Source organism: Venturia canescens, chromosome 10 (assembly GCF_019457755.1).
Source record: "Venturia canescens isolate UGA chromosome 10, ASM1945775v1, whole genome shotgun sequence".
Taxonomy (NCBI): Eukaryota; Metazoa; Arthropoda; class Insecta; order Hymenoptera; family Ichneumonidae; genus Venturia; species Venturia canescens.
Genome location: NC_057430.1, coordinates 13,625,295 through 13,644,338, shown reverse-complemented (window position 1 = coordinate 13,644,338; position 19,044 = coordinate 13,625,295). Strand labels below are relative to the sequence as shown.

Sequence of the window (19,044 nt, the reverse complement as noted above, 5' to 3'; positions counted from 1 at the left end):
GTATTTTTGTTCTTCAGTCTACCGATCCATCTTTATTTTTCCAACTTGGAAAACCAAACGATAATAAGTACTCTAGGAACATTCTGCCAATCCTTTCAATAGTGAGTCAACATACTTATTCCATTCTTGTTTTCTATAATTCGTTTTAATTGATCGCTACACCTCCACTTATTGACTAGATGTTTGATTCTCAAGAATATTCATCAATTTCGACGAGTTGGAACAATCTTCACATTTACTGTAGTTGAAAAAAAGACAAACTATAATAAATACTGGTTAAGATTTGCATCATTGGAACGCAACATATTCAGTTCAATTCCTTCCTCTTTTCTTCAATTGTCGATAATTTTGCTTGTCAATTTTTTTGGTTTTCAGAAAAGGTCTGAAGTAGTCAACCAGAGATTATAGCTAAAAAAATTCCTAAAAAATCTTTGCAGTGCAAGGATGCAAATTTTCATAATCTTAGTAAATGCACGATTCGACGATTCTTCTCTACTACAAATTACAACGCGTTACCACAAAATGCGAGTACCCTAAAATTATTTTATGAGTAAGGAAGAGTCACAAAACGTGACAAAATTATTTCTGGCCTCTCTTTTTCATTCTCGGAATGCTGTTTGGAAAGAAAATTATTTTTTTTTTAGTCATAATAGCTGCTGCTCGTTTGTCGTTGGACGGCAATCTGTGAATCAAACTTCATTAAATACTCATGGCAAATCCCAAATGATTATTCCTGTTGATTTCTCCACTCGTTGATAATTATAATCTTTCGGGCTGCACGACAACGTGTTCTTCTTTGTAAAGATCATGTGGTGACCAACAACTTCGAGAGCATGTGAAAACCAAAATCGTGCCAAATTCAATCTGAAAATTTGATCCGTTGCTTGGAAGGAGACGAAGCTTAGGTATTATTGTTGGAAGAATTTGAATCTCGAAAATTCTTTCTGCACCGCAATGTTGACATGTTCCGACACTCTCGTTGAACGGAGAAACTGGTAATGCTGCCTTATTGTCTCGACAATATCTGCAATTCCAATTAAAAAAGATTAGTCGCCACAAATTATAAATTTCTCAATGACAAAGTCTCCACGTAAAAGATTTTTAAGGTTTTCTGATCATTCTTAAAAGAATGAGAAATTCATCTCTACACGAAATTTTCAGAAAGTATGGGATACCGAATTTTTCTCATTACCTGACAATTTGGCCTGGATTTTTTTGGATACGGCTGAGAAAATAGTGAAACATTTCGTCGCCGTGTACAGGTACGCTTTTTTCGTATTTCTCATGACTCGCGTCGACATCAGCCTCTCGAACGTCGTGATCAAAGTTCGTTTCCGAGCAAACAGGAACATCCGGATTCGACGATTGATACTCGAGAAACAAATCTCGTACGTGCTGAGAAACATCTCGATTTCCAAGATCTTCTTCTTCAACGCTCATGAATATCTCAGCAAAGCTGAGATTAACGCGAATCTTCGGTTCGGAATGCTGCAACGGTAATGGAGTAACTTCGCGAAGAAGATCCATCAAATCACACTGAGGTTGGGTTGGAGTGTCGATGCAAACTACTTCGCTTTCTTCGCCCTCTATTTCGGCTGAGGCGTGAGCCGTGTCGAGGCGACCGACCGCACCACCTCCGGTGCCGATCCCTCCCAGGGAATGATCTATACTCGTTGGACTACAAATTTATGAAGATATTTATGATTTATTTATTCAGATAATTCATAATTTTCTTTTTGAGTTCAGTCATCGATGGAAAATATTCCTATTTCCAATGTTTTATTCTGTATTCATATTCATCTCATTTTTTTTTTCAGTAATTTTCAAACATTTTGAACAAGTGATTTTTTGTTTACCTATTTGCATTGGGATCATCCAATCGAAGATTGGAAACTTCTCGATCGAGATCTCTTTCATCAATTCTATCGTCACTTGTATCTATCGCTGCTTTTCCCATAATATTGTTGCCATTCTTTTCTGACGCGTTATCATTTGTTGTATCTTCACCCCAGTCATCCTCTTCGGAAAGCCAGCTGGTTGTAGAGCTCCCTCCACAATTGTCCACGGCACACGTATTTGTTGTTATTGTTTTGCGCTCGAGTGACTGTACTCTTAAACACGTCCAGCTCTCATTCTCGTTCCAACAATTCGGATTTATACAAGCAAATATGTATATCGTCCGATGGTATATAGAGTTTTCCAACGGAGCATACATTTGCATTGCTAATATTTGTCTAAGAGCGCAGAGTTTGCATTGTGGAGTCGGCACTGATGATTCTTCATGAGGATCCTGAAAATGTCATTGCACTGATCACAATAAATTAGACAAACAATTTCTTCTGGAATAAATATCCATATGAACGAAAATCCAATAATTTACCAATCATAATGAATATTTTATAAACAGCTGAATGAATTCTTTTGAAAACACGCAATTATAAATTAATAAAATTGAATCTTGTCACTTTATTATTATTATTATTACTATTATTTGTTACTTCATTGGAAAGAAGAGTGTTCCAAATAAAAATGAAAACCTAATTAAAGACACTGGAGGGCATTTCTGATATTAAATGTGATTATGGAAGGACAGATAAATTTTCAAAACATGGAAAACTTTCAATAAAATATGTCACTACTACAAAACGCAATATTCCAACGAAAAACATCGTCACAAGAGTGGTCCAATGGAAAGGAATTCCATTTAGATTTTTGAAAAAATTCAAATGAAATGTACGATTGTGAATGTGTGGTAACAAAAGGTCAACAAAGAACAAGCAATCGAATAAAAATGAAAACATCAACTTACCGGCTTGCCACCGATTTTGTTAGTAGTAAAGTTCACTAGAGAACGATGTTTTTCCGTTATAAACTCATCCTCGTAACCAAGATAAACTTTCGAGCGATTTTTCCGAGCCATTTGTGTTATAATGATAAGTAAAATGAAACAGATTTTGAGCCGGGGTTAGGGTAGATAGACAATAGATCACGGAAGACTCTTTTTATTATGTCAGATTTACTAAACAAGCACTTCGTACAGCGTAGTGTGATCGCCAGCAGTCCGCTAATTACGTATACATACACACGCTCGTACGAAGTTTGCACACATGTGCCTACTTAACACTCGGTGGTCCTGCTGCTTGCGGTCACAGATGCAACGCGTGCGCTTTTTGATGTTTCTCTATCGATTTCGAGGAAAGGTAATATAAGCGAATTTATATATTGAAAGATGTACCAGGATACTGAGACAATGATTGCGCGTGCGCAATGAACCACGAGGGATTTTTTTTCGGAAATCTTTGAAAAACTACTCGGCTTTCCTTCCACACGTGCGGACAAAGTATTTGAAAATTAACTCCAAAATCAAGAACCATTCATTACGAAGAGCGGGTTGAATATATGACCCTAGCAGGCTTTACTCCTAACCTATAATTTGCAAAAGATTTTTTTCTATACATAATTGTTTATTTTTTGTTACTATCATCGAATATGAAAATTTTTATTTCAGTTCATGAAAGTACGTCATAAAAGTTGACAGAATACTAATTTCTTGAATAAATCCTCATTTTGCCACCCTTTGTGTTAATTGGAACGGCAATGATGATGCGAGTAAAAAATTTAAAAAATCAACTATCGATGTATCGATTACGTGCAATCGATTTTAAAACAACGACACGTTGGCGGCGCCGTTAACCAGCAGCACATTTTTATACCGTTGTCCTCTGTGGCTCGAAACGTTTTCCAGTATTTATCTCAGTATTTTTTTTATATTTATAACAAACACTGAATCCGTTTTTTCATTTTGTGAGTTGTCAATATCTCAATTGAATGTTAACAAAGTGTTTAGAAGTGGATGTTATTCGAATAAATTAAATACATGTTTTGAAATAACTACTGAAACAATTGACATTTGTCATAATATCTGGAATTTCGGGTTATTGTAATCAGAGTTTATATGATTATAATCAGTTCAGTTAAAAAAATAGTAAAAGTAAAAAAATATCGATCAACATTTTTTCCGTAATTTATAAAAAAATTAAATGTTTTGTGACTTTTCTTTGTTCGATAGTTGAACGAAATATTCAACAATTGTATCGCTATAAAATCCAACTTTTATAAATTATTTAAATTATAAAAAATATGTTTTACAAAGTTTATAAATAGTTACCAAAGTATGAAAAAAAATTATTTCTCCCTTCAGAGTTGTTTGTTAGAATAGTATTGAATAATTTTGCAAAAAAAATATGTTAGTATCAGTGATTTAATGTTTGTGATTGCAGAAGTTATAGGATCAGAATGAGGATTATCCGATTGAGAAGGAGCCATCTGGTAAATCTACTACTCGGATCAACTCTTGCCTTGCTCTTTTTTTATGCAGTTGTCTCATTTTTCTTTGGCACTGAAGTTCCAAAATTCAAAGAATACTGGGCCGAGAGTATCCAAGGTAAAAGAGCACCAGTACTTACCGAAGGTCTCGGCAATTTTGAGCCTACAGATGTCAAGCAGCGCTTTGGTCCTGGTGAAGGTGGAAAGCCTCACAAGTTACGAGAGGATCAGAAAAACGATGTTCAAGATTCGGAATCTGATTATGGAATGAATATGGTCTGTTCCGATGAAATCTCCCTTGACAGATCCATTCCAGATACAAGGCCACAGGAGTGCGTAACTCTTTCAATATTGTTGAAATTCTTGAAAACTACTTTAACTCAAATTTGATTGACAGAATTCTTGAAATTCAGATGATTTTACATCACGAATTGGAGTACACGAGAATAATAAAAATAATAGTAAACCTAAAAATGATAATGAAAAAATATATATATATATATATTTTAATGCCTGTAACATCTGAAAGAAAGATTGGGTTACAAGGGTAACTCTTTAAACTTCTGAATTTATATTTCCCATCCAATTTTTGTGCCCATGCTCAAGATAATCCACTTCACAGTTCTGGTTTTCTCAATCGTTCGTTTCTCTTTACACAGATGCAAACACTGGAATTACCCAGAATCTCTACCTCGCACCAGTGTTATTATAGTATTTCACAATGAAGGCTGGTCCGTCCTGATGAGAACCGTTCATTCGGTCATCAACAGAACGCCGCCACAATTTTTGGAGGAGGTTCTTCTTGTAGATGACTTTTCGGATAAAGGTTTGTGAAAAAGTATAAATGTGATGATTATTGCTAGGCAAGTTGTAGATTTTGATAAACAACAAAAAAAATTTTCTGCATGGTCCCCATCTCACAGATACGTTTTGTATGTACCTTTTTCTAGGGGATTATTCCTCCTTAATCTCTTTCTATCATAAAGAATCAAATTTTTTCATCAGAACAGTGAGTAGTTTCCACTGATATCTCTAATTTCTTCAAATATGAATATTTTCTACCCTCTATAAAATTCTGAGGTTTTAGCTTTATATCACTGTGTCGCAAGAGCAATTTTATCCTACTCTTTGTCAATGGTCTTTCATATTGCTATTTTTAGGATGTTGCCAGCAATATGTAAAATAATGTGTTGAATAATTATCAGTAAACTCGTGTTTTTACCGCAAATTCTTTCTCAAGCGATACGAGATAGTGTTGCATTTATCAGAGAAAAAATGTCTGAATATTTGCAGCAGTGACCTTCACTCCGCTCTGCTGTCCAATTTCTATTTCTCAATGGACCTTTTATTTCCCAACTGAAGGAAGTTTTCGTATTAGTTTTCTACGTATTATTTTTCATAAATAAAAAATTTCAAAAATTTTAGTATTTCTTATAGCTTGTTTGATGAGTTTGTTAAAAAAAAAAGTCATAATTTCCGTCATATGCATTCCCATAAACTGGGATTTTATGGAATTTTGATTCTTCGATATAATTCATTTAGCTTAGGCCAATTAAGATGAAATAATCTTTTTTATGCAGAAAATCTCAAGGAAGAATTAGAATCTTATATCGAGAGATGGGATGGAAAAGTGAGAATTTTGAGAAACCACGAGAGACAAGGCCTAATTAGGACACGATCACGCGGAGCACGAGAGGCTAAAGGCGAAGTAATCGTCTTTCTGGATGCTCACTGCGAAGTCAACGTCAATTGGTTGCCCCCGCTGTTGGCGCCCATTAATCTCGACCGGTAATTGAAGTCTTTCATTCTCTTTGTTTTAATTAATTTTCGTACCGAGATAATTCAATTCTATCCATTGAAATATCTCACCTTATTTTATTTTCATGTACATCCGAACAGTAAAATCAAGTTCCTTCATTTTTTTGTCATATTTCAGTGGTATTATTAAAACTATCGTTATCTTGATTCAAAATTAATTTTATTTTCATCTCCAGGTAGAGAAATCAAACGAAAAGGACTCGAAAAAAGTAGATCAATTTTCTTTTCAACTTTTCGAATACTTGAACGGAAAAATTCCATCGTCTGTTCTCTCGTATTAAAAATTTGCAAATGACTCTAAAGATTTGAAGATGAATAGATGACTCAATGCATAACTCAATCAACGAATCCATTGATCAATAAATGTGAACAAATGTCTCAATCGTTCTTCGGCGAATATAGGACAGTGATGACGGTACCCGTAATCGACGGAATCGATCACGAGGACTTTGCTTATCACGAGGTATATTCAGAAGGAACTTTATACCGTGGAATATTCGAATGGGGAATGTTGTACAAAGAGAACGAATTGCCGAAACGAGAATCAAAAACACGACCGTACAACAGTATGCCTTACAAGTAAGTCTATTATTTATGGGACAAAAGACAATTTTTTTACCATGAATAATCGTTGTAATAACGTAGATCGCCGACTCACGCCGGTGGGTTGTTCGCCATCGACCGTAAATATTTCCTGTCCCTTGGAGGATACGACGAAGGTCTTCTCGTATGGGGAGGCGAGAATTTCGAGCTGTCATTTAAAATTTGGCAATGCGGCGGGAGTATTTTGTGGGTTCCTTGTTCGCACGTTGGTCACGTTTACCGAGGATTCATGCCTTACAACTTTGGCAAATTGGCTGCGAAAAAGAAAGGACCTCTTATCACGATCGTAAGTTTTTCCTCTCCATTCTACGGTGCCAAAGCAGAATAAAGTCGATCGAATGGAAAATCAAAGGGACAAAACACGAGAATTTTTCATGTAATTGAATGAAACTTTGAACAGAATTATAAGCGCGTTATCGAGACGTGGTTCGATGAGAAGCATAAAGAATTTTTCTACACGCGAGAGCCTCTGGCACGGTTACTCGATCACGGAGACATAACGGAACAACTGGCGTTCAAGGAACGTAAAAAATGCAAAAGTTTCCAATGGTACATGGACAATGTGGCTTACGACGTCTTGGACAAATTTCCGGAACTCCCGCGAAATCTTCACTGGGGCGAGGTAATTGCTTTGTTTCAATTGAATAAACCAAAATAGACGAAAAACTATCAGGAAACAATGTGGATTTTTCTTCTGTTGATATTTAGTTAAGAAGTGATGCAACGTCAAACTGCCTCGATACCATGGGCAATTCTCCACCCAGACTTATGGCTACATCTCGTTGCCACGGTTCTGGAAATAATCAGGTAAGAATGCCGCAAAGGGAAACATATTTATATGAATTCTTGGTGTAAAATTGATTTTTTCGATGGCAAACCGTGCGATAAGATCGAAAACGGCTGTAATTTGATTTTTCTGTCCTCCGGGCCGAAGTTGCCGCATTCCGCCTGCGTCGGACAGAAAAATCGTATACACACCTCGGGCAGGAAAAAGTAAAGCCTCAGACCACATGTTTGTCAGCCTCGGCTTCGTCTCGGCCGACAATTACATGTGATCTGAGACTTTCCTTATTTTCCTGCCCTGGGTGTGTAATATACTATTTACTATATTTCTCGTGGGCAAAAGCGTCAAATTGAACACGATTCTTCCATTTTTTTTAGCAAAAAAATACAAATTACTGTATCAATCACTTTAGAAGTAACAATAATAATGACGATTTATCACTCGCTTAGTTGATGAGGCTGAACGAGAAGGGACAATTGGGCGTTGGTGAACGTTGCGTCGATGCCGACACTCAAGGAATCAAATTAACTTTTTGTCACCTAGGAACGGTCAACGGACCATGGCAATACGACGAGGTGAAGACAAAATCGCTCTCGCTGTGTATTCGACCAAATGTTATTTTTTTAAATGTTTGATTCTGATCCTTTGGTCTGAATTTGTTACAGAAAACGAAAACTTTACTTCACCGAGTACACAAAAAATGCATGGCACTCCATCCTCAAACGCATCAATTATCGTTATTGCCCTGCGACGTCAAGAACACTTATCATAAATGGACGTTCCACCCAATTCAACCGCGCTGGTAAAAAAAACGGGTTTATTCGTCTTCCTTTTTTACTAGACCCAGTTGAGCCGCGACGTGAGCGAGTACTTAAAAGAGAAAACGTGGAAGAGAATTAGACCAATTAATGGGTACCATCGAGCATTCTTGACAATCGAATCCATAAAGAAATGAAAGGACTTTCCGTTTAGTACTAAAGACAACCAGTTCCAATTCGCTCGTCGATGTGTTCGCACCTTCTACTTCAAAGACTGTTTCCAGTTCATGCAAAATCTTTTAATTTAAGGCACTTTTCAGCATCATTGAGATTACGTCTTTTGCTTGAAACTTCGATGCACATATTCAATCACAATAATCTCAAACTCCGATCGATAGAATGTCATATTTTCTGATGTTTTATTTGATAAAATAATACTGTGATTTCGAAATGATTTTCGAACATTCCGAAACAACCACAAACTCTCTATTGCCAAACTCAATCTACGAGATTAAAAAAAGCTTTTGTCTTCATTTATTTCATTCGAGATGGAATGGAGGAATTGAACGAGATTTTTTAACATCAGCGTGAAAATGTCGCCTGGTCGTTGTGCTTATATTTATTGAACTCCGCAATGCGCAGTAATGACAAATACGACTCGATAATGTTGAATTATTGGAGATATGAATGAAAAACAGAAGAAAAATTTGTATTACCGTTATAATGGGGGTATGGTTGGCAGATGAGACAGATTGAATATTTTATTACAAAAATAAAATACACTTTATATATAGCGACGGAGTGTATTTATGATCCCAACTTTGAGAACTGCGAGAAAAAAGAAATTCAGCAGAATTTTAGAAACGTCCACAGCTAGAAGAACGAAAAGTAAAATGATTTTTGTTTTTTCATCAAGAACACGATATCTTGGCCACAAGTATGAACATTTCGTCGCCGTTTACAGGTACGCTTTTTTCGTATTTCTCAAGACTCGCGTCGATATCAGCCTCTCGAACGTCGTGATCAAAGTTCCTTTCCGAGCAAACAGGAACATTCGGATTCGACGATTGATACTCGAGAAACAAATCTCGTACGTGCTGAGAAACGTCTCGACTTCCAAGATCTTCTTCTTCGACGCTCGTGAATATCTCGGCAAAGCTGAGATTAACGCAGATATTTGGTTCGTAACTCTTCGTATATTCTTCGAACTCTTTGGTTCGTATACTCTTTGGAGTACAAATTTATGGAGATGAAGATTAAAATATAAAAATTGAATTTCAAGCTTGGATTAAATAATCGAAAAGTAATTTAAAAAAGTTGTTGAAATTTATGCTTGCGTCGTTATCCAAATGGCCATTTTTCTCAGCTCATTTGTTGGGCTGTAAAACGAAAAAAAAAAAACTGAGAAAAGTTTTGAGGCGATCCACCAGACTCGCAATCAGTAAAATTCCTACTTGCACACTTTTCCTTTTACACAGTTCGAATTTCGAGAAATTCGACTGTGCTCGAATCCTTCATCTAATGTTTCGATTTCCAATTTATTTACAAATTCATTTTATTACTAAATACTGGAATTTCGAACATGGACAATGTGGCTTACGACGTCTTGGACAAATTTCCGGAACTCCCGCGAAATCTTCACTGGGGCGAGGTAATTGCTTTGTTTCAATTGAATAAACCAAAATAAACGAAAAACTATCAGGAAACAGTGTGGATTTTTCTTCTGTTGATATTTAGTTAAGAAGTGATGCAACGTCAAACTGCCTCGATACCATGGGCAATTCTCCACCCAAACTTATGGCTACATCTCGTTGCCACGGTTCTGGAAATAATCAGGTAAGAATGCTGCAAAGGGAAACATATTTATATGAATTCTTGGTGTAAAATTGATTTTTTCGATGGCAAACCGTGCGATAAAATCGAAAACGGCTGTAATTTGATTTTTACTATACTTCTCGTGGGCAAAAGCGTCAAATTGAACACGATTCTTCCATTTTTTTTAGCAAAAAAAATACAAATTACTGTATCAATCACTTTAGAAGTAACAATAATAATGACGATTTATCACTCGCTTAGTTGATGAGGCTGAACGAGAAGGGACAATTGGGCGTTGGTGAACGTTGCGTCGATGCCGACACTCAAGGAATCAAATTAACTTTTTGTCACCTAGGAACGGTCAACGGACCGTGGCAATACGACGAGGTGAAGACAATATCGCTCTCGCTGTGTATTCGACCAAATGTTATTTTTCTAAATGTTTGATTCTGATTCTTTGGTCTAAATTTGTTACAGAAAACGAAAACTTTACTTCACCGAGAGTACAAAAAATGCATGGCACTTCATCCTCAAACGCATCAATTATCGTTGTTGCCCTGCGACGTCAATAGCACTAATCATCAATGGACATTCTACCCAATTCATCCGCGCTGGTAAACGAGCTAGCTGGCCTCGTTCGTCTTCCTTTTTTCTTGACCTACGCTAATACACTTTATATATAGCGACGGAGTGTATTTGTGATCCCAACTTCGAGAACCGCGAGAAAAGAAGGAATTCAGCAGATTTTCAGTTTGAATGATTCGAGTCCAAAAAAACTCCTGTTTTACTTAACAAATTCCGAAAATTCGGCACCAGTAGTATTAACCAAGAGGAATGTTAATTACAAGAAAAGTTCAATTATTTAGAAAAATGAAATAAACCAACGTCCAATAGAGTAATTTTCGTTGTTAACGTTTGGTTCAATCTGCCAAGTCCAAATTTTTAGTAACTGACGTCGAATACGTTTTCTTTATTGTAGAAACGTGCAAATGAATGAGAATGAAACACTGGCTTATAGTATATAAATAGTACGAGATTTAAGCCGCAACAGCTCCAACTGTTCCTGGAGTTTATTTAAAAAAAGCGATGAAAATTCATTGGAGAAAAATAAGTTGATCGAGTTATGGAATATAATTATTGCATAGTATTTACGATGTCGTCGATCTTGAGAATACTACGGACTGTCTCGGAGGCGAGAGTGATTGCGCTTATGGAGACGAGCAGAGGTTGAACAACATTTTCCTCCATAATGTCGGTAATCATTCCTTTGCGAACATTGATGCCGGTCGTCGTGTCACCTTGAGCGTGACGACTGCGAAGTTCGGTGACGGTCGCGATGGGATTGAGACCAGCGTTTTCAGCCAACGTCGAGGGGATTACTTCGAGAGCGTCAGCGAACGCCTTCACGCAATAAGCATCTACTCCCGTTAATGTTTGCGCATAAGCACCAAGCTTTATCGACAATTCGATCTCCGGTGCTCCACCACCTGCTATCAATGCCGGTTGCTTTACCAAACAACGGATAACGCAGAGCGCGTCGTGGAGAGAACGTTCAGCTTCCTCCAAAACGAGCTTGTTGCTACCGCGAACCAACACTGTGATGGTTCGACCAGGATTTTGAATTCCGGTTATCTGAAATAACGAAATACGATTACTCCGTCATATTTTTTCGACATTCGGCGAAGCCATTCCTGCATCCCATCGTTCAAATCATCAAAAACAATTTTTACAGTTAAATTATTCCATCAAGTTATCTAACGATCATTAAAGAACCTGCAAGCACGATTTTCTCTCGCTCAGTTTAAATTTCGAGAAAAATGAAAGAGAATGTTATTTGTTTTCCTATTAGACGAGCTGTAATATTCGCTGTCCCCGAAATGTCCGCGTTTAGAAGAAAAGTTAGTCGAATCAATTGAATATTCTCCAACTCCGTTATTTGACATTTCGTCCAATCCATTTGAATAATTTCTGAATCCCTTTGGTCAGTTAATTCAGTTGTTCGATGAATGATATTTTGAATGAAATCAATTATTGAACGTTTTTGAGGTCATTGGGAGTGTTAAATTACCTTGACGAATTTACAATTGCCGGTCTGCATCTCTTCGCACAATTCGGCATTACTGAGGTTCTCCGGCAAAAAGTGATCGAGCGAAGCGATCGGACGACAACCAAGAGTCTTGCACACGTAAGGTATGTCCTCGCGTTCGATGTCCTTTACGACCATAACTTTGATCTTGTCCAAGAAATGAATTGCTAAATCGCTTATCGCGTCCCGGAGAATTGACTTTTGTACGAGAAGAACGTTGCACCCTGATTTTTTAATCTGCTTAACAATGTTGAGAATGTAGGCTCGTTCCTCTTTCAGAACTCGGTCCATAGCCGAATAGTCCGATACGATAACGTTGTGATCCATCTGAAAAAGAGGCGCAGAAATATTACGATACCCTAAAATCATTCGAATTTTTATAGCTCAAATGGTGAGTTTCATAAAGTAGAAATTCTTTTATGGTTTAGATCTTACGTCAGTTTTTGGTGGTGAAATGCAGAATTGAATGAGCCCGATCTTCGCTTTCTCGATTCTCTTCGGCCCGTTGACATTGCAGGATTTTTGAGTAAAAACAAGGCCGTCGATGAGTTCGGTGTCTTCAACAGTGCCTCCGAGTTTCTTGATGACTTTGATGTCTTTGAGATCCGTAGCGCTTTCCTTGCCAGGCTCGGTGATTTTCAACACTGCGTTCACAGCCAAAGGAGCCAGGAGACTCGAGTGCTGTGAAACAACTTTCGAATTCAAAGAAGTTGCTGCAGCTTTGATCAACGAAGCTTTGTCCGTTAAATCCAACGGAGTTGCCATTCCCCAGCCAAGAATCTCCACTGCTTTTGTCGATGCTCTCTGGAAAGCATCGCTTATAGACCTTGGGTGAATTCCTTTCTGCAGAAGCCTTTCGGCTGCTTCGAGAAGAGCTCCAGCTATGACGACCACACTCGTTGTTCCGTCTCCTGCTTCGGTATCTTGGGCTTTCGACAGTTCCACCAGCTAACATATAATTCGACAGTGATTATCATGGTGAATATTTTGTCAAACTTTTTCATCTTCAGCACCGATAAAGTATCACAATTTTTTCATTTTAAAAACAATTTTGTCCGAGGTGTAAAGAAACTCAAAGAAAACTTATTTATAATCAGAATTCAAAAATATTCAAATAAAAAGAAAAACACTTCAAATATTTTGCACAAAACTGTTTTCTTTACTTCTGTTGAATAATCTAAATTTCATTAGTCCAGAAGATTTTGCGATATCTAACAAATTTACTCATAGTTCGGGAAGAAAAATTTATGCGAACTCCTTGAGTTTATACAAAGTTCGGAAATAATTGGGAACTCTCTGTTAATTTTCTACTGAGGTTTTAGAAATTGTTGGTGTTCAGTCACTTTTCAATGTCTCAAGTCTCATCCAACTCTGTTTCTTAAAAATGAATATAGATGAAAAATCTTAACCATTTTTGCAGCAGGATGAATAACATTCATTTCTTTGAGTATTGTTGCTCCATCATTGGTAATGGTGACTTCGCCGTTTCCAGCTTGTATCATCTTGTCCATTCCACGAGGACCAAGGCTCGTACGAATCGCATCGCTCACAGCTAAAAAGAACAAAAGTACAATTATTTTTTTTATCGAGATCACGATTTTTTGATCAGAAATATGGACTGATGGATGTTTTGAATATAAACTAAAAATATGGGAACAATTAATCTCAATCATTGCATTAATCTTCATAAACAATAATGTAATATTGATTTTCAAGTGAATTATTTGCTGCATGGATCAATTTGATCCGGTATAATCACAATAAAGGATCCTTTTGATGAGCATATTTTGCTTGGATCAACTTTAGTATTCATTTTTTTCATGAATGATTCATTAAAGCTCAACGAAAAGAATGCTCCTTGGGTCAATTCGAGTTGATACGACAACTGAAAAATATTTTTCCAGGGGCTAGGAGTGAGTAGCACGCCCATACATGTTCCCCACTCATATGCCCATAAATGGTAACGTTTCTGCCGCGTGTGTGAGTAACCGGTACGTCGCAGAGTAGCTTAAGAATTCAATCGATTTCCCGAAAAATATTTGATGTTATAAAAAAACATTGTATTCACCCTTGGCAGCGTTAATGTTGCTACTACGAATATCAGCAGGTTTGCTTTTATCCTTATAAGCCTGGCCTCCAGCGGCGGCACCTTTTCCGCCTCCACCGCCGATTCCTCGCACCGAAACTCCAGTCATTTTATTCGCGTGTACTGATTACAATGAATTGCTCAAAATCAATTCTCCGTTGTCACTCACTTAAGCTTTCTTTTCTATCAAGTCTTGTCCTGTTTTCGTTCGACGTCGTACTTTTGTTTCACACGACTCTTGTTTCGTTTTGAGCTCTTTTCACACTGTCCTTTCGGAAGAGAAAAAAAACTGACGATTTTCAACGAAGCACGAGGTTTCCGTTGTCGGTGAGAACAACTGCCACCGCCATTCCGTCTCCCTTCGGACCTGATTCCTAGAGACCTCTATTTTGTGTTTCGGACGAAACCGTAACTAATAAAAAAATGGGAATTATCTCGATCCAAGAAGTAACGTTATAACGCTGATAACAAAAAAGCTTTACCCTTCGCCGATGTGAAGTTACCTTGGTCGGCATAGTAGAAAAAATACATAGTCGATAAATCCCTCACCGAATAAAAGTGATGTTGGAAGATTTTGTTCGAATAAAAATTAAATCTGTCAAAACCGCCATTGTTTTCTATTAACCAATCGAATCAAGTGACCGATGAGTGTTTTTATTGATTATTGAAATTGAACAGTTTTTTTCTGATATTCATTAATGAATGCATTACTTTTGTATGACAGGACGTGAAGACACTGCAATATAAGTTATTGCACTGCGCTGCTAATCCCGTGCTACTATTTGCAGTGTCATAGGGCGATTTTGCACGAGAATAATTAACGTGGCGATTTTCAAATGACGTTTAATCGTTCGTGTATGACAAATCGCTCGCAGAAAAAATAGACTCTCTGACATCAATTATATTCGAATTCGAATCCTAGAAAATGAATGGTACATTGAAACTTCGAAATATAAATGCCATAAAAAAATAATTCTGAAAAGTCGCATTTTGCTGAACCAATAAAGTATTCAATAATAAAAAATCAGAGACATTTGCTCGTCAATATGATCGCGTGACGTTTCCAAGTTTTTTGCGAGCTGCTGCACCCTGAAATTTTTGAGGATTGGAATGTTTTAGCACGTACATTCACTTTTAATGACACGACACAATTCCATCGTCATTTACTTCTTTGCACGTGCATAATTGTCCCTTCTAAAGCAGCAAGCTGCCAAAAACCTACTATTACATATTTTGCAATGTCATGGGAGCAAATCTTCATAAAAGCAAAATACGTAGCGATTTTATTAACAAAATGTTTGCCGCAGTTCGTGCCTCGTGGATCGGCGCTTCGAACGGGAAGAATCTCTGAACTACAAATCCGGAGTGCGAACATTTTCGGGGTTACGTTGTTTTTTTAAGCGCCAAAACATGGCGTTCGTTTCGAGTGTGTTAGTGATGAAAATTCTCGGCACAATTCTAGTCATTTTCGCCGGTTTTCATGTTTTCTTCAAATACTTTTTGTACAATTATTGGAAAAAGAGAGGCGTGGTTTACGTCGAATCAGCTGCGCCCGCCGGAATTTTTTGGCCCGTCGTTATGGGCAAAACTTGTATAGGTATTTCAACAAATAAACAAGAGAGTGTCCGTTTTTCTTTTTTTCTCATTTTATTGACAACAAGTTGAGATTTTTATGGATCTTTTGAGCAAATTAATTTTTTCAGTGTTATTCGCGTGGTATCACTCGCGACCGTTTATCACGAGCAGTTCGAATTTTTCAGGAGAATTGTACGCCGACCTGTACACGCAGCAAAAAAATAATCGTTATTTCGGAACTTACGCATTCTACAAACCAAGTCTCGTGGTTTCTGATCCCGACTTAATAAGACAAGTACTCACGAAAAATTTCAATCATTTTCACGATCGTGGTTTGTACTGTAACGAAAAAGTCGATCCGCTTTCCGGCCATTTGTTTCTTTTGGGTGGAACAAAATGGCGGAATTTACGTGTCAAGCTCACACCGACCTTCACGTCTGGAAAGATGAAACAAATGTTTACGACTGTCGTCGAAACCGGCGAGAAATTGTCCGACTACTTGAAGCCTCTAGCGGCGAAGCGAGAGGTCGTTGAGGTTAAAGATGTTTACGCCAGGTGCGGTGAATCGCGTCCATGTTTTTATTTCAATTTTTTTCACCGTTGAAGCATTGTTCCGTTCGGAATTATTCAATTGTATCCCCGGAATGAATTCTTTTCGAAGATTCGGCACAGACGTCATAATGTCGATCGCGTTCGGCGTGAACTCGAACAGCCTGAAAACACCCAACAGCGAAATTCGATTCTGGGGCCAAAAAGTTTTCGAGCCGCAACCGTTTTGGAACACGATAAGCCTTTTCGCACCGAAAGTCATGGATTTTTTTTCCATTCCTTTTACCGATCGAGGTGTCATTAAATTCTTTCTCAAAACATTCACGGAGACAATCGAATATCGAGAAGCCAATAATGTCGTCAGACCTGATTTCATGAACTTAATTATGCAGTTGATGAACAGAGGGTACGTCGATCCTGACGCCGACGACGACGCCTCAAATACCGTTGGTAGGAAATTCTATTTTCACGTCACTCTTCGTACTCACCCGTCAAACCAAAATTCTTCGCTTGTTATGAGATCACTTTTCGTCGGTGTTGGTCCACAATTTCCTGGTAATTACGTAAAAAAAAAGTGGGGGAAAAAATATAAAAAGCCAAACACTCGAAGTGCGTATATTTTATAAAAAAATTTATTTTTCACTAATCAAACGAAAACCGCGCAACTGTCATTTTTTTCACGGCAACACTCGAAAAGATCGAATTCTTAGTTTTTAAATGGCGCGATTTCATATTTTACACTTTCAGAAACAAAAATGTATTTCTTGCATTTTTAAATAAAATCGTTAAAATTAGTGTTTCAATTAATGAGTTTGCTGTCGTACGCCATTTTCGCTCGAACGAATAAGATTCGCCTCGTTCAGATTCCATTGTTCCATCGTCGTTTCGGAAAAACATGTTATTAGAGCGGAGGGTAATTTTTTTCTCTCAAACCGACAGAACGTTCTTACGAGAAAATAACAACCACTGAAGGAGTGGCTCAAGCCTATGTCTTCTTTCTGGCCGGATTCGAAACAACCTCAACGACTATAACTTACTGTCTCTACGAATTGGCTATCAATCAGGACATCCAAGACAAAGTGATGAAGGACATCGACATTGCACTTGAAAAATTCGGTGGCATTACTTACGAAAGCATTTTGTCGATGACTTACCTCCACAAAGCAGTTTCCGGTGAGGATTTTGCAACGAAAAAATTTTTAAAAAGACAAACTTTCCTGGTCGACGATTCAGTTTTTCACTGACAGAAGTGAACCGAACTTTTTATCGATTTTTTTCAAATATTATCGATACCTGAAAATCGATTTTTTTCTCTTGCTCATTCTTCGATGTTTTGCTTTTCAATTGAATTTTTTTTTTACTACTACACGATGTTTGCACATTTTTAGAGACCATGAGAAAATATCCACCGGTACCGATGTTGAATCGAGTTTGCACAAAGGATATTGACCTTCCGACGACCAGTCTTCACATCAGCAAAGGGGTTGACGTCGTTATTCCGGTGCTGGGTCTCCACAGAGACCCTGAAATATATCCAGACCCGAATAAATTCGATCCCGAGCGTTTTAATGAAGAAAACATAGCCTCGAGGCACCCGTACACGTATCTGCCTTTTGGGGAGGGTCCGAGGATCTGCATTGGGATGAGATTCGGTTACGCGCAAACTAAAGTTGGCCTCATCTGTACTTTGTCCAAGTATCGTGTCAGACTGGCTCCGAACACGCCGGTGCCTTTGGAATTCGATCCTGGCGTTCCCGTTCTCACCGCTAGGGGGGGAATCGAGCTCATTATCGAGCCGCGATAAGAACAAAATCTTCACTTCGAAACACTATTTTATATTAACCGAATATCAAGACCCTTGTGATTTATCTTCCAGTTTAATGTGCTATTGTATTATTTCTAGATATATAACGCACTTGATATTTATTTTATCTGAAAAAATGATGGATGAATTTTATTAATTGAATTATCGTTGTTGAAACACTGATTTCGTCCTTTCCATATTGACATCAGCTGCGTACACGGCCGCGTAGTACGTAAGGTCTCGACCGTTACGTGTCTGTGAAAAAGATGCCGATCTTACTTTTTGGGGTTATGTTGCCACTAACGCGATTGCAGAATTCTAATTCGATAGTCAAGAACAAAAAGCAGGGGATAGAAAATGTGTAGTGGTGCAGGAAACGTTAATCGAAGATCTCACTTTGGTGGCAAGGATAAAAAATAAATTTTTCATTTTGTCTTAAAACATCGCGAAATCATCATAGAGAGGACGCGATATTATTCGAAGTTTATTTTCGGGGCAACGCGATCGGCCGACGTTGAAAAGTTTATCAGATATCAATTTTTTTTGTTTGAAGTTCATAATGCTCTAGTAATAAACGTTTTATTTGATGTATTCGTCATCGACAGATGTTTCGATTTGGCCTCAATAATTGAACCTTTCTAACAGTGAAAACAGAATGTTCGGCCAACTCAGAAGTGTCTTCACTTTTGTAACTGAGTGTAAGGCTAATACGAGGGAGCTTTTAATTGATCAAACATATTACTCTAAACGGATGACGAACGATTAGATTTGATAAAAATTAAGTCGAGTTTACCCAGCTGCTTTGACTCTTTCAGGTAAGAACGTGACAGCGGTTCGCTC

At 37.6% G+C, this 19,044-nt stretch overlaps 5 protein-coding genes across 10 annotated transcripts; 3 read left to right on the top strand and 2 right to left on the bottom strand.

Annotated features, from left to right (window-relative positions):
- Positions 1–3: 3 nt before the first annotated feature.
- On the bottom strand, positions 4–3,176 carry trus (programmed cell death 2 like trus). The gene is made up of 4 exons (XM_043430921.1): positions 2,810–3,176; positions 1,857–2,290; positions 1,193–1,678; positions 4–1,024 (listed from the first exon to the last, which is right to left on the bottom strand). The coding sequence occupies exons 1-4, from the start codon at positions 2,918–2,920 to the stop codon at positions 760–762; spliced, it is 1,296 nt and encodes a 431-aa protein (XP_043286856.1). The 5' UTR covers positions 2,921–3,176; the 3' UTR covers positions 4–759.
- A 367-nt stretch (positions 3,177–3,543) lies between these two features.
- Positions 3,544–10,491, top strand: Pgant7 (N-acetylgalactosaminyltransferase 7). Of its 6 annotated transcripts, none has more exons than XM_043430909.1 (12): positions 3,544–3,744; positions 4,281–4,658; positions 4,986–5,152; positions 5,907–6,114; positions 6,547–6,723; positions 6,790–7,033; positions 7,148–7,369; positions 7,456–7,554; positions 7,981–8,106; positions 8,197–8,333; positions 9,254–10,125; positions 10,366–10,491. In XM_043430909.1, exons 2-11 carry the CDS (start codon positions 4,297–4,299, stop codon positions 9,540–9,542), a joined length of 2,031 nt encoding a protein of 676 aa, XP_043286844.1. In that variant the 5' UTR covers positions 3,544–3,744; positions 4,281–4,296; the 3' UTR covers positions 9,543–10,125; positions 10,366–10,491. The 6 variants fall into 6 exon arrangements, with proteins under 6 accessions (XP_043286844.1, XP_043286842.1, XP_043286843.1 ...); XM_043430907.1 differs by having other exon boundaries at positions 3,544–3,804; XM_043430908.1 differs by having other exon boundaries at positions 3,544–3,849.
- LOC122417424 (N-acetylgalactosaminyltransferase 7-like) lies at positions 10,139–11,003 on the top strand. The gene is made up of 2 exons (XM_043430928.1): positions 10,139–10,491; positions 10,582–11,003. The coding sequence occupies exons 1-2, from the start codon at positions 10,369–10,371 to the stop codon at positions 10,720–10,722; spliced, it is 264 nt and encodes an 87-aa protein (XP_043286863.1). The 5' UTR covers positions 10,139–10,368; the 3' UTR covers positions 10,723–11,003.
- A 137-nt stretch (positions 11,004–11,140) lies between these two features.
- Positions 11,141–14,639, bottom strand: CCT4 (chaperonin containing TCP1 subunit 4). Its single transcript, XM_043430918.1, has 5 exons — positions 14,259–14,639; positions 13,600–13,742; positions 12,626–13,138; positions 12,173–12,517; positions 11,141–11,736 (listed from the first exon to the last, which is right to left on the bottom strand). The coding sequence occupies exons 1-5, from the start codon at positions 14,383–14,385 to the stop codon at positions 11,239–11,241; spliced, it is 1,626 nt and encodes a 541-aa protein (XP_043286853.1). The 5' UTR covers positions 14,386–14,639; the 3' UTR covers positions 11,141–11,238.
- Positions 14,640–15,583: 944 nt separating this feature from the next.
- LOC122417420 (cytochrome P450 6k1-like) lies at positions 15,584–18,366 on the top strand. The gene is made up of 5 exons (XM_043430919.1): positions 15,584–15,873; positions 16,037–16,406; positions 16,513–16,850; positions 17,340–17,573; positions 17,789–18,366. Exons 1-5 carry the CDS (start codon positions 15,687–15,689, stop codon positions 18,202–18,204), a joined length of 1,545 nt encoding a protein of 514 aa, XP_043286854.1. The 5' UTR covers positions 15,584–15,686; the 3' UTR covers positions 18,205–18,366.
- The last annotated feature ends 678 nt before the right edge of the window (positions 18,367–19,044 follow it).

Excerpts from the sequence above, each read along its gene's own strand:
- LOC122417420 (XM_043430919.1), top strand. The coding sequence starts at position 15,687 with ATGGCGTTCGTTTCGAGTGTGTTAGTGATGAAAATTCTCGGCACAATT. Across the intron at positions 15,874-16,036 it reads TATGGGCAAAACTTGTATAG|GAGAATTGTACGCCGACCTG; the intron begins GTATTTCAACAA and ends CGAATTTTTCAG. Across the intron at positions 16,851-17,339 it reads CGACGCCTCAAATACCGTTG|AACGTTCTTACGAGAAAATA; the intron begins GTAGGAAATTCT and ends TCAAACCGACAG.
- LOC122417424 (XM_043430928.1), top strand. The coding sequence starts at position 10,369 with ATGAGGCTGAACGAGAAGGGACAATTGGGCGTTGGTGAACGTTGCGTC. Across the intron at positions 10,492-10,581 it reads GACCGTGGCAATACGACGAG|AAAACGAAAACTTTACTTCA; the intron begins GTGAAGACAATA and ends AATTTGTTACAG.
- CCT4 (XM_043430918.1), bottom strand. The coding sequence starts at position 14,385 with ATGACTGGAGTTTCGGTGCGAGGAATCGGCGGTGGAGGCGGAAAAGGT. Across the intron at positions 13,743-14,258 it reads CAACATTAACGCTGCCAAGG|CTGTGAGCGATGCGATTCGT; the intron begins GTGAATACAATG and ends TGTTCTTTTTAG. Across the intron at positions 12,518-12,625 it reads TTTCACCACCAAAAACTGAC|ATGGATCACAACGTTATCGT; the intron begins GTAAGATCTAAA and ends CCTCTTTTTCAG.
- trus (XM_043430921.1), bottom strand. The coding sequence starts at position 2,920 with ATGGCTCGGAAAAATCGCTCGAAAGTTTATCTTGGTTACGAGGATGAG. Across the intron at positions 2,291-2,809 it reads ACAAAATCGGTGGCAAGCCG|GATCCTCATGAAGAATCATC; the intron begins GTAAGTTGATGT and ends TGACATTTTCAG. Across the intron at positions 1,025-1,192 it reads AATCCAGGCCAAATTGTCAG|ATATTGTCGAGACAATAAGG; the intron begins GTAATGAGAAAA and ends TTGGAATTGCAG.
- Pgant7 (XM_043430909.1), top strand. The coding sequence starts at position 4,297 with ATGAGGATTATCCGATTGAGAAGGAGCCATCTGGTAAATCTACTACTC. Across the intron at positions 4,659-4,985 it reads CCAGATACAAGGCCACAGGA|ATGCAAACACTGGAATTACC; the intron begins GTGCGTAACTCT and ends CTCTTTACACAG. Across the intron at positions 7,555-7,980 it reads ACGGTTCTGGAAATAATCAG|TTGATGAGGCTGAACGAGAA; the intron begins GTAAGAATGCCG and ends TCACTCGCTTAG.